General features: G+C 36.7%; 1 protein-coding gene across 2 annotated transcripts in view; it reads right to left on the bottom strand.

The window, feature by feature from the left end:
- scara5 (scavenger receptor class A, member 5 (putative)) overlaps positions 1-14,606 on the bottom strand; it is a 76,065-nt gene that overhangs the window by 9,865 nt on the left and 51,594 nt on the right. For both annotated transcript variants that reach the window (XM_015006840.2, XM_015006841.2), the window contains exons 9-10: positions 8,128-8,235; positions 2,598-2,663 (exon numbers count right to left, since the gene is read on the bottom strand). In XM_015006840.2, coding sequence (XP_014862326.2) covers positions 2,598-2,663; positions 8,128-8,235 — 174 coding nt within the window. The remainder of the gene's footprint in view (positions 1-2,597; positions 2,664-8,127; positions 8,236-14,606) is intronic.

Genomic DNA, 14,606 nt, shown 5'->3' on the forward strand with positions numbered 1-14,606 from the left:
TGAGGAGAGAACTGATCTCTGACGGTTTATGTGGCTTAAAGATCAAGACCTTCTGATGCGAGCGCCGCCCCACGACACATGCAGGACATGCAGAACAGCTGCGATGATGTAATGAAGGAGGAAATATCTGAAGGAAGAGAGGGAAAAAAGCTGAGCCTCGGCTACGTCCAGAGAGGAGTTGATTTATGGCATCTGCACATACTTAATAGTTCTCAAATTTTATCCATTAACACACGCAGTCCATCATAATCTCCTTTAAATTGAGTACTGAAAAGAAAACAGAATGGTTGCTATGGAAACTTGGTGACTCCGGCAAGGTAATTTTTTTTAATCTGCCATATTTAACATCCTTCTCACTGTAGAAGGTTACGAGATAAACTTGGGTCTTTCTGTAGCCGCATTTGTCAAAGAAGCAGACGTTTAAAGTATCAAAAAATACTTAAAACAAGGCTGAAGCATGTTCTCTCCACTTGGGTTGTTAGGTAACGGGCTGGGCTAGGCCGGGGTTGCTAAGCGACGACGCAGAGTGACTCAATCATTGGTAGGTTTTTAACCAAAAAACATGAACTTTTTGCTAAAAAAATGGGTGGGTGTTTGTAGAAGCAGTTGAGAACAAAATGGAAGAACAAAAATGCACAAAATGTGAATTTTGTGTAATTCGTTCACTTTCAAGGAAACAGCAATTTTTGAAAAAAAAAAGTGAAAAAGTTTTTGCGATAGGATCAGGATGTTTTTCAGTCGTACCAAAATGAGTGTATTTGTACAGGAATTTGAAAAACGTTTTTAACATCACGAGTCACGTGATCAACACCTGGATGGTTCTACTGGTGGAAAAGACAGGAAGTGGTAGGAAGATGTTTTTAATGACTTATCATATGAAGAAACTTATTAAATCCTGTTTCTTACTTAATGGAAAAACTGCAGTTTGAAAAACTGTGCTGTTGTTTTTTTTTTTTACATTTGCAGAATAACAAAATTTTGTGCAAGTCTGTAATGAAAACGCAACTACTGACAGACTTAAAAAGAAAAAACATAAACTAACAACCAAACGCTCCAAGAATTTTGTAACAAAGGATTTTTACTCCATTAAACAAATCTCATATTGAAAGTTGGATTTTTATCCTAGCGGGATGGTGGGCACATTTATGCTAATTCGCTAAGAGTGGAGCTAATTGCTCGTTTAGCGCGTTTGCTAACTTTGAAAATGTTTAGCGAACTTAGCTTCCCTTAAATACATTTTCTGGATAAATTTTAAAGATCTATTTTGATTGTTTGTTTAATAAATTTTCAGTCGAATAAAGTTAAAGGTAAAGTTTTTTGGTTACATTTTTCAAGTAGTTTATATTCATGCTTTTATATTGAAGTAGGTGAAGACAGATCCATTTCCTCTCCTCACTTATGAAAGGCAATAACTTATCTTGTACCCAGAATGCATTGCTGTAGAACTACAGGTAGTTCAGCCGTACACAGCTTAAAATATAAGTGGATAAACTAACAAAACACAAGAAATAAAACAAAACAGATATTAATAAACCGATATGGCAAGACCTTTCAAGCAATAATGAATGGAGAAATGAATAAATATGGCAAGATCTTTCAAACAAAATAAAGCACTCAGAAGTGATATAAACATAAATTAAAACCAAACACCCATTTATATTTTAGTATTAAAGTATCAAGACATGTTTAATGAAACCTGCTGGAAGGTGAAGCAACCATCCATGAGAGAAAAACCTAAACCACTTCAGCAGTTATGCAGCATATAACCGGCTATTTGAGGGTTCTGCTGTTTACATTCTGTCTGAAACTGAGTAAATTAGACGAAAACGTCCACATAAAACATAAACTCACAACCTTCCAATTTAGAAGCAAATATAACCTACAACAGACTTTGAAGTAGCTTTTCTTTGCAACAGCAATAAGCAAAATTTTAACATAATAAAATATCCCAGAGCGGAGTCAATTTTATTATTCTCCTTGATCTTCAAACTAGCATGATTTAGTGAGTCTGCAGCAGCTTTTCTTAATGATTCCAAACACTGGAGAGTCCATTACTGCCCAGTGGGCGAAATAACGAAACCGCAGAGGGAGACTTGTCATTACAGAGGCGATGTAAACGTTCTGGAAGATTAAAGCAACAACCTCTGTTTAACTGGCCGAACATCTGGATGCATTAGAGCCCATATAGCTGCTGGAGATCCTCACCAATCATTCGTCACTGAAACAGAGGCGACTCTCAGAAAAAAGAATAAAACTGATTCACTGATTCTGGAATAATATGATTAACAATTAAGCACATCATTTCTAATGAAACAAAAGTGGATTTGATGCAACATTTAGATTCATAAAAGTACTTCAGCACTGATATTCATACAACACATAAATATACGGATATAAATATGGAGTCAAAATCAAATTAATTTTATTCTAATTTGGGTTTGATCTGAATGTGTGTTTAAAGTTTACTAGTTTAGCCTGAATAGATTTAAACTGGGTTTGGAATTGGATCTTATCTTGATCTGTTTTGAATTGTTGCCACATGATTAAATTAAATTTAAATACATTGGAGCCGTTTTAGAAAACCAGCCAGTTCTCACCTGTTCGTTCTCCTCTGTCGCCTCGATCACCTTTATCCCCTCTGAAGCCTCTGTCTCCTCTGTCACCTGCAAACAATCACCAGAAAAATCTGTAAATAACTTTAAAATGACATGCGGAGAATGATTAAAACAGAGAAAACGCAACATATTACAAAGACAAAGCAACAAAGACCAAATAATACAGAAGAGGCAACAATTTTTGAGCATCACAGAAACTGTTTATCAGCTGAAAAAGCTGCAAAATTTGCTATACAGTGATAATTAAACCACATTAAACAGAGAAGACAGACATATTAGTTCAATGTTTAAAGGTTCTTTTTTTTTTTTTTACAATATTTTCTTGATTTCAAACTCTTTTTCTCTCCTTTCAGCTCTTTGGGATGTTTTTGCCAGAACCATTTTAAATAAGCAGCCCTGTAATTGAGAAAACAGGCGTGAAACGTAGAAATTAGAGAGCTACGAATGTGTTTAATCTGCCTTCAGAGAGCTTTACCAGAAAAACAGAAACCAGAAGAGAATTATAATGTAATATTGAGGCAAAAATGTTGATCTATAGCTTAAAAAGTGTAAAACCACCAAATCAGAGGAGGAAAAATACCCTTCATTTTGGTTGTTGTAAATATATGACGCATTTACCCACAAATGTCACTGCAATCAACAGCTTGGAGGCAACTCATTTCTCATTTGTTTTTATTTAAAAATAAAATCCTTTGCCAAAATGGCAACAACTTGCTGCTAGCTCTCCGCAGCGAGGCTCAAAACCACAAGGCTGTTCCTGCCATCAAACTATACGGGGATTAGCAGAAACTGGGAATCTTTCCCAACTTTAAATTGATTTTCTTTTAAATCGCAGCGCGGCGGTTAGGTGTCAGCAGAGGTGGCCCTCAGGCCCACCAGCCATGTTTTACAGCCGGTGTTTGGTCCGGCCAGGCGGACACACCCTGCCTGTGACGCGCAGAGCTGTCAGGGCTGGATGCATTTCACCACATCCTTAACAACTAAAATATACAGCAGGGAAAACACAAACACACCATAAGCTACTGCTGAGCCACAAAATACAGACAGCGACCGGATTTAAGAGACACCAAGTCGGTCTGGATTTCAGCGGCCCTGAAAGACGTTTGAAATTAACATGTTGCTGCAGCTTTTAAAACAGTATTTGAAATGTTCAGACAACGTTATTAACATGAGGGATTTATTTAATGGCTAAAACTGAAGTTATTATCTTAGGACCCGAAGAGGAACGATCTTCAGCAGCTAAAAACAAATGATCAGGCCTGAATCTTCACACACTTGAAATAAGACAAAACTAACCAGTTACTTTTAAGTCAATAATTCCTTAATAATGATAAAAATTACTTATTCCATTGGCAGATATGTATTAAATGAAATAATCTGCCAGTGGATTGTTATTATTTACTAGAATTTGGTTGCTAGGTGACGGGCTGGGCCTGGCTGGCGTTGCTAGGTAACGGCACCAGTGGAAGTAGAACTCTGTTGCTAGGTGACGGGCTGGGCCTGGCTGGCGTTGCTAGCAACAACTTCCTGATTATTTCTTACTTATTTTATGGTCACCCGATCATCCTCTACATCTTCCAAACTGATTAGTTTTTACTGTTTAAGTTAAGAAATCAGAACGATCTTGATATTTTGTTGTAATATTCAATTAAATGATTTATTCATTCAAATGATTTAAACCCAAAGAGCTATTCTGAAGCGAGTCTTTGCATGTTTTCTTTAATAATCCTGGGGCAATGACTGCAACATGTGGTTATGATTTGCAACAATCGGACATTTCCTTTTATTTTGAAGGGTCACATTAAGGACAGGAGAGATATCTGCTGGTGAAATTTGCTGTCTATGTGTGTGATGGCTCACAAACATTTGCCTTTGTGATTAAAGTCTCTCACTGTGAAATGTGTAAGCTGTTCCAGGTGAAACAGCTGCTGTTTGGAATAAAACAGCCAAAGATTTCCCAAACAAAACTTTATTTAATTCCCTAAATATGATTTAGCCATCTCCCAGTTCGGATGAGTTTTGGCTTCCTCTGTTGACTTTCTTTTCCTTTTTTTGTCGCCCTGAATGTTTTTTGGCCCAATTAATCTTATAATTGTGATTGAAAAAACTTTTTAAAAAATAATTATCTAATAAATCTGAGATGTCTCGTTTCCTGCTTGTGGCTCATTGGTTAGAAACATTAGATGTAAAACTTCCTTTATTGATACAAAAACTGTGTCATTAGAGGAGGATATCTTGTTCCTTTTTTTCTGAGCACATCTTCAAAGAAGTTTGAACCAATGTTCGCCAAATGTGTTGGGGAGAATACGAACTTCCAGATGTCTGCTTTGCTTCTGCAGCAGAAATACAAATGAAGGAATGGAAGTCGGCCAGCGTTGCAGGATCCGGGCCAAAATGTAAAAGCTAAGCAGGAAATGCGCCAGAAGTTTTTAATTCTGGATTATAATTTGTGTCCTCCATTAGAGTCATTATTAATTTAGATTAAGACGTCGCAGTTTTCCAAACCATGCTATGTCTGGTCGCGGTAGCTGAATTTTTGGTGGGCATATGCAGCGGTGCGCTACTGGAAGACATCTTGCAAAAAAAAGTTGCTGCGACTCAAATTTGCAATGTCAGGAATAAGTGCAAAGATAAAATTAAAAAGATATAAAACTGTTTGGGTAAAACAGAATCAGTCCAGTAAAATCTTGTAGTTGACGAAGGTCTAATAGTCCATCTGGTCCGGACCTGGACTGAGGTCAAACCAGTTAATGACCAGAGTCCACATACAGAAAAACATATCAATTATATCCAATAGAAGCAGCTTTAAATGCCCAAATTAAAAAAATAACGTTGGCGTTGAGAGTTGTTCTCATTGTTGGACCATAACTAAGTGACAGGAACAAAAAGTTTTTTTTAAAGAGATCTTGGTGAACTGTGGGACTGAACATTGGACATTTCAACTAAACCAGCAGTGATTTCCAGCAGCTGTTGGCTGAACACACAAACACTAAAAAAACACAAACACTACGACTATGACTCCGACTTTTGGGAACTTTGTTTTTATTTGAACAGCTCAGCAGGCGATGCTGGATTTCGGGTAATCTCTGCAGTTTTTGGGCTCTGCAGATTTGACGAAGCCAAAAAAGACAAAAACAAGACAGATAAGGTGTAGCAGGAATGCTTTTCTATTGTCAAGTTCTAGATTAGATCATTAAAAGTTGGATAAATGTGCAGAAAAACTATGGAGTCCAGACACTGAGTGCTTTGAAACTAAAAATACAACCTGAATATGAGTCAGCCTGGACTAATAAACATGCATAAGTTTATCACAAAAGAAAATAAGCAGCAATAGATGAACCGGCTGCAATAAGTTTATAAAACTTTCATCTACAAGGAAGTATAATTCCCAACTTTATTTATATAACAAAGAACATTTCTTGAATTGCAGTTCACACTGTCTGTGTTTTTGGACCGACTGTCTGTGATGAATATAAACACCTAATAATGTCGGAAAATAAAATATTAATCTGAACAAAACAGGAAATTTAAGATTATTCATTGTTTATGTTTTTATTGGAATGAAAAGCTCCCAAACAAGAATCGTTTTAAATCCAGGGAAACTTTCACTGCAACATTTGAGTAATTATGAGACAGCTGAACAGCAATCAGATCAGCAGGGACAGCTGCTGCGGTGGAGCAACAATGATGTGGATGTTGAAATAATTATAGTTTCCAATACTGAGCAGAAATCAGTTGCACCTGCTGGGAACTGCAGAAGTGTTAACATTTTTTAGTTTCTGCTAAATCCCTATAAAGTTTTATTTTACTTCACGAAGCCATTTGAGGACTGGGTCCTCAATGTCTTTTGGAGGAAATCCTGAAAAGATTCGAAGGACGAACATGTTTCCAAATTTCAAGTGTGAGTTGTGAAACAGAGAGAAAGAAGATATTTTTTTTGTGAGGTTGTTAAAATGAAATCTAAAGTAGCTCCTGTAGCTATGGAGGAAAAATAAGCCATAAAGTAGGTAGGCAAGTTTACAACATGTAATGTTATCCACATACAATCTTAAAAACACAGTAACAAATTTAATATAAACAAGTATAAAACTTAAGTCTCACTTGCACTATAAAGTGGTTTTTACACTCAAAAAGCTTCCTTTAAGTACAAAATCAAGTTAAATGTTTCCAAGGTTGGCTTGGCATGAATTAAAGTTTGGATTTTGAACACAAATTGGTTTGCAAGGTTTTAAGATTTCCTTCACAGCCTTGGCGAGCCACAAACCACATACGTGCTGAGTTTAATTGCTGGTGAAAAGCTGGTTCATCCGGGCTGCCAGTGGATTCTTCTGGTATTTCTTTCCCTTGGTTGACGCTCAGTAAAATACAGTGATACTCTCAGATCTGAAATTAAGTTCATGGGTTTTAAAAATGTCAATTTATTCTGTAAATGTAGTTTTGGGTTCAGTTTGAAGGCATTAATGGTTCGTTTGTTTGCTTTCTCTGACCACATTACACGAGCTCAACCCAATATCTCAATAAAAAAGATTAGCAGATTTATTTACGTCACTAATTCAATTCTAAAAGTGGAACTGATTATATAACAACTTTTGTTAAATATGAAATTTGACAGCTTACAGATACAATTCAGCTTGAGAAAATTTTAATTTTACTCAAGACTAATTAAAAAGTAAAATAATCAATAAAATGACCAGCGTACTTAATAGACGCCCAACAGAGAGTCAGAAAGCACTTTACTATAAAGTTGAGTGGAAGGAAAACGTGTGGAAGTGTTTAGCAATAATCAATAAATCAGTTAATTGGATTGCAATTTATAATGAGGTCAATAATTTCGAGTTGCATGCTTGTTTGTTTTTGTCATCTCTCTCTTTCTACCAAACAGACTGGATATCATCTGACTTTCCTTCTCGTTTCCATGGCAACGGGCTCAATATAGGGAACAACAAAGTGATTTTGCTCTTTAATCTCATCTTATTGTCCCACAGAGGAGAAATTCAGGAAAACCTTATTTGTTACGCTCATCTCTGTGACCACAAAAACCTAAACTGTGGAGATTAAGTAAAGATTAATGGGATTAACATAAAAATATTGCAGTGGAAAATTTCATCTGGTCATATATGTAACATCATACTAATAAAGTCATAATATGTTAGCTAATAAAGTTTTCCACCAACTAAAATCAGAGGTTAGCACTTATGCTAAATAAATGTAATTGAATAGTGAATAAAAGTGAGAAAAAAAGGTAAAATTCAATGTTTCTTTGCACATTTTGAAGCATTTTCTGTGGTTTTACAAAATGGATCCCTGGCTAGAAGCTAAAGCTCTGCAGGGGGCCACAGCATGGAAACATTTGGGAAATCCCGGCTTAAAGGATGCAAGCTGCGTGGGTTATAAATGCAGTAATTGCAGTAAAAAGTGGGTGAAAGGTCAAATCTGAAGTGATTTTATGCACTGCATTGTCCGACTAGAACAATAAGACCAACGCCTCTCTGTAGAGATTAGATTGTTGTACCTTTAGGCCCAACTGGTCCGCGTTCGCCCTTCTCTCCCCGTGGACCATCGGCCCCAGGAGGTCCTTGCACGCCGCGGGGGCCTTGCATTCCCTTCTCTCCTGCAAATCCTGCAGCAAGAACAAACAAACACAAAGCTGTGAACAGATATGATTTAAACGTGACCTACTATGCTTCCTTGAACACGTTACGATAGCTCTATACCAGGGTGTCCAAACTATTTGCAACATTGGCCAAAGTTAGGAAGCACTAAATATGTTAAGCCTGCAATATAAGTGTAATGTTTTTTTTGTTTGTTTTGATAAGTTCCTAACTTTTAGGGTAATTTTTGTCAGTTAATTTAGTCTAGAAAATCTTTTAGTTGATTCCCAGCAATGATAATGAGAACTTTCTTCAAAAAACACTTCTTCCATGAACCAAGTTTGATGCAATAATTAAAGTCCCATAGTCTTAATTTGAGTCAAAAGTCACTGGAGGTTAACAGCTCGACTTACCAGGAAATTAAAAGTAAACGAAAACAGCTGTTCAAAGAAAAATGCTCTGTGCCTAACCGTTTTTGTTGAAGAAGACAAAATTGGTCATTTTCACACTCGCATGTGAAACTGGCTGCAAACAAATGCACAATTATGCAACGGCACATCTTTGAAAAGCATTAGTAGAGCATCCTACACAACCAACAAGAATGCAGAAAGTTGTTTCTGGATGGTAAGTCATCCAAAGACAACAAAACATTTTTCTCTTCCAGTAGCCATTGTACAGCACATACAGCAGGAAAACCAGCTGACCAACTATTCTGGGGTTCTGCTTGGGTTGCCAGGTAACTGGGCTGGGCTTGCATGGGGTTGCTAGGTAACTGGGCTGGGCTTGCATGGGGTTGCTAGGTAACGGTACAATGTCGTTACATTCAGAAGGTTTTTGAAACAGCTCGTTCCAGAAGCCATAAAACATTAACTTATTGCCATAAAATGCCTGGCTGTTTTTTTTAAGTACTTGGGTTGTTTTTAGAGACACTTGAGATCCAAATTCAAGTAGAACACATGTGTCAAACTCAAGGCCCGCGGGCCACACGTGGCCCGCCATGTCATTATATGTGGCCCGCCCAGCATTTTATAGGCTGATGATTGACTTAAAATAGGTTTTGAGCATGAATTGACTACAAACTACATCTCCCACAATGCATTCCGATTGTTACCAGCCAACATTACGGCTTCTCGCCACTAGAGAGCAGCAGAGTCACCTCAAGCTGCTTATTGATTTTCCCAGTGAATAAAACTGAGACATCGGCAGGTCACGCTAGACTTTTTTTGTTATCCGTTATCTTGACCAACAACATAAAAAAAAAAAAAATAAAAAATTTAGAAAATCGGTCATGTATTATTTTTATCCATGAAATTACAATCATATTAACATCGGCTATGTAGTCGCATTTTATGCGGTTTAGTTAATATTCACCGTGAATCCAGATCCCATCACAGATTAAGCAGATAAATGTATCTACATTTTCTCGTAGTGACAAAAACCACTGACTGAGGCACCAATAACTTTTAATAAATTACATTAAGCGACTTCACTTAAATTAGCATCACTTCACCCGCTGGGGTCTGGACGCACTTCCTCCTGGTTCCCATCTGCAGAAAAATCTGCGCTAATTCATCAGTCAGTTGGATCTGTCTGATCCAAACAGATCAACTGAACTCTGTCTGTGAGTGTTTTACCCTGTGCGGTCCGGATTATTTATTTATTTATTTTGCGTGGTTTCGCTTCTCCGAAACGGACAGATGTTACGTCTGCAGCTCCTCCAGAGCGCCGCTCTCCTGGGTAACGTGCACCAAGAAGGCTCCATTTGTTAAATCCGCTGGATGAGTTACTTCCAGCGGTTTCTAAGTCTTCGCAGCGGCGGAGCCGCGTCCGCAGTGGTTGAGCAGCGGACTGCGCATGTTACAATCTAATTAACTTTTGCATCGTCATTTATTTCCTCAAGATAAACTACCGGCTCCTCAAATGGATTAACACAACATTGCATTCTCTTTAGTTTTCTCTGGTCTGTAATAGACACTTGAATTTAACATGCCATTTCAACCAAAGGTTCGTAATGGGCTTCCTAACCATTTTTTATTTGTAAGTATTGGTTTTACTTTTTAGCCAAGACTCTGTCTCTGCTAATGACATCTTCAATAAATTTTTTGATCCCAGGCTTAGTTCATGGACTGAACAGACACCATTATACATTTTGAACTGTAAATTTTATTTTAGGAATCCTTTTTATTTGTAAGTATTTATTTTATTTTTGAACCATTTTTAAGTGTTGATTTTATTTTTGAAACCTTATTTATTTTGAAGTGTTGATTTTATTTTTGAAATCTTATTTATTGTAAAGTGTTGATTTTATTTTTGAACCATTTTTAAGTATTGATTTTATTTTTGAAACCTTATTTATTGTAAAGTGTTGATTTTATTTTTGAACCATTTTTAAGTGTTGATTTTATTTTTGAAACCTTATTTATTGTAAAGTGTTGATCTTAGTTTTGAACCCTTATTTATTTTGAAGTGTTGATTGTCTGAAAGACCTTGCACATGAATTGCCCCATACGGGGTTTGAACCAGCGACCTCAGCATTACCAGCACGGTGCTCTAACCTGCTGAGCTAACTCACCTACCTTACAAACTCTTGAGTTTCCATGGATTTAAAAAGAACTTACATGATCTTACCACAATGAAGATTTTATAAAAGTGCTTATATTCTAATGTTTTTCAAAACAACATACATAATATTTTATTTTCCAGAGATTTTGTATTTTGAAGTGTTGATTGTATTTCAGAGATATTTTTTATTTTAATGTGTTAATTTTATTTTTGAACCATCTTTTATTTGTATTGATTTTATTTTTTTAGCCATTTAGCCAAGTCTCTGTAGAACCATTTGTCTCTGCTAATGACATCTTCAATACAATTTTTTGATCCCAGGCTTAGTTTATGGACTGTAATGTGAAATTAGGCACAAGTATAAGTCTGGCAGTTTGCTCACCAAGTTACTGTGCTCTCTGAGAGGATCTGTGAGTATTTGACTTTGTTCCATGCCCATCGTTGATGTTAGCCTCTAACAAAATGTGGATCATCTACCAGGAACAGTGGAAAGAGCCTGCGTTTCTGTAGTGTACTGGTTATCACGTTTGCTTTACATGCAAAAGGTCTCTGGTTCAAAACCAGACAGAAACAGCTTTAGTATGTTCTACTCATCACAGGTGTTTACTCTGTGGTGTCATGGTCTGTACTCTGAATCCAGGCATCTGAGTGCAAACCTCAGTTGACATTTTCATGCGTTGCATCTCACATCATCAACTTTGGAACCTCAAACTGAAACAAAGCAGAGAAGTTCAGTTCCTGTAGTGTAGTGGTTATCATGTTTGCTTTACACGCAATAGGTCTCTGGTTTGAATCCAGACAGAAACAGTTTTTGTAGGTTATGCATCTCTTGGGGTGCAGTGAGACAACAAGAGCCTTCCTCTTTGGTGATGGTTCATTTGCCAATCGACTTCAATGTAGGCTTCTTTGAAATCGAAGATACTTTACTTCAATTACCAATTGGCAGATCTATGGCGTAATGCACTTGTGTCAAACTCAAGGCCATCTTTGCATAAAGTCTATAATGTCTGCCCATGTGACTTGTTTTTATTATTTGCTTGCTCACCTTTAAACACTGATTTAAATATTGTAATTTTTAAACTGAGCAGTAATTTTACATCCATGGAAACTCAAATGTAATATTTAAAAGTTCAATACATAGAATCAGTTATTTAACAATATGAGGTGGTGTTTAATTTATTTTTAACATTGTATTTTTATACATTTATGCTAATGGTGCCTAAGTCCAGTTTTCCAGAGCTACCATCTGCAGCTTTAGATGGTTCCTTCTCTAACACACCTGGACCATTGAATCATTATAAGCCTCTGAATGAGGGAAGTCAACCTTTTGTCTGGGGTGTTTTAGCAGGGATCCACTCCTGATTTGTACCGTCAATGTGGCCCTTTGAGGGGGGCCAATATGCTGAAGTGGCCCTCGGTGAAATTGAGTTTGACACCCCTGAAGTAGAATAATGTGCAAAATGTGAATTTTGTATAAAAAGTCCCATTTAAAGGTGCAGTCAGTTTTTTGAACAAAGCCAATTAAGTGGAAAACATGTAAAAAACTAAATCTAGCTCTACAATTTGAAGAATGCTGTATAAAAAACTAACACTGTGAAGCACTGATTTCCAATTTCCTGAAACCTCTGTGTAAAATGATGGAAACTGAGGCCAACAGGACATGTTTCCAAGCCCCCTTCCCATCTTTTATTGTTTATATGGAAGATTTGGGTTTGAAAACAATGGTAAAGTTTTCTTTGACTTACGCCAAAACACCAATTTCTCTCCCATTGTTCCTTTCAAAACTGCAGCACAAACTAAGAACGTTTTTTGTAAGCAAATATCTCTAAGTTAGTTAATGACTTATTGATTGCAGCTCTGAAGTCAACACAATCATTTTCAAATGTCACTGTGCCTGATTTGTGCCGACTGCACAGTGGTGACTGCTCTAAATGTGAGTGAAATAATTGGGCTAAAAGCGTTAGAGCCAGAAAGGCACAATAAACCAATGATGGATGATGTCATGTAACTCAACGCGATTCAACAACCCGCTAAGAAAATGCTATCAATCACAGTTTGGATCCAGAGCAGAAGTGTTCTTAGTGCTCTGCAGGTCGGTCCAACTGGATCGCTTAGCAAGAGGAGAGAGGCTGGATGTGATGAAAGACTCGTTGGCTTCAAATGGAGGAACATAAGTGTGTCTGGTGTGATATATAAACAAATTGTCTTCATCCGACATCGTTGGAAGGGAAACAGCCTGCAGAGCTGAAAACGACGACTCTAAGGTCAACGCGCTTCCCTCCAACTTCCTGCACAAGACTTATAACCTTACTGTGCTTTGACAGGAAACTCCTTTCTTAACAGGAATGCATTTTAGGTCAACAAAGCAAAACATCGACATTTTATTTCATATTGTAAGCATGCATGTTTTTGTTTGCTGGTGGAGGAAAATGGCTGCCCATGTTGACTCACCCTGTGCAAGGTAACAATGAGCAATATACTGGCTTCAATAGATATCCATACTTTTTCCAACTTATTGGACTGTAGTTGCACTGATCTGCACTGTAAATATTTGGGTTTGAACCCGGACTTGAATGTATTGGATCGAATTGTAATGGGACCATACTGGAAAGAAACACTCGCCAAATATCATGCATGTGAATTTCAGATGGACATATTTCCAAAGGAAACATTTGGAAATAGTTTGGAAATTCAGATATCAATTTCTCATTAAAATAAGTCCTCAGTTTATCCAAACACTGTTATGAAAAGCTAAACATTCACTAACACCAGGCTTTTACATTGGAATAAAAAAATAAATACACTTTTGGCTTTTTCTTGTTTCAACATCTCACAAACAAAATCCATGTGTTTTATTGGGATTTTATGAAATATTCCAACCCATGTTAAAGTATAATCTGTGAATTTTGAAACTTTTTACAAATGTGCATTTTTAAACTCTGAAACCCTTAAATAATTCTTTTGAAGTCTCCTAATCAGAAAACAGTCGACTTGTAAATGAGCATTTCTATGTCTGATGTAAAGCAAACGCTCTACATCACAGCATCGCTCATGGTGACACACGGTGGTGGCAGCATCATGCCTTTACGTGCTTCAACAGGGACTGGGAAACTGAACATCTGAAGACAGGCAGCATGAGCCTATGCTAGCAGCAGTGCTAATAGCAAAGCTAATTTTTCATTTAGCACTTTAGCATTTTTGCTAACTTTGAAAATGCTTAGCATACTTAGCTTCCCATAAATAACATTTTCCAGATAAAATCTGAAGGGCTAATTTACTTGGCAGTTTTGTTAACTTTCAGTTGAATAAAGTTTGATATTTGGGTTGAGGTTTATTTCAAACAGAAAACATAAAGAAACAAAATAAAACACGGACAGGATGTAAACATAAAGACAATATCCAAGGACGTTAACAAACATGTAAATTATAAAATCAAATTTCAGTTGGTGCTTGAGGGTTGCAGTTTTTAAAGGGCAGATATAATTTAGCATTAGTACATTTAGCGCTTTAGCATTAGTTTCTGCTAAATACGGTGTTGTTGTGGTACTTTATTGTTAGCATAGTTAATGCTTATGATTAGAGCTTCAGGTTTAGCGCAGCTAGCATTTTATCAACTTAAATTGCCAGCAATTCCGAAAAAAATAGACAAAATTAATAAATAAAATAGATTAATTTAGAATCAATATATCAATTTGGAGTTATAGAAGCAGAGCTCAAAGAACGTTAGCCATCATCAGTGGAAACATTTTGGTGAAAAAAGTCAGCCTTGTTTTTGTCCCCTTGCTTTTATTTATTCTTCATAGCTATTTTTGATCGGAAATGTAACAGTGCACAGCCG

The sequence above is a fragment of the Poecilia mexicana genome, unplaced genomic scaffold, assembly GCF_051168715.1.
Source record: "Poecilia mexicana isolate PSO_F unplaced genomic scaffold, ASM5116871v1 scaffold_21, whole genome shotgun sequence".
NCBI lineage: Eukaryota > Metazoa > Chordata > Actinopteri > Cyprinodontiformes > Poeciliidae > Poecilia > Poecilia mexicana.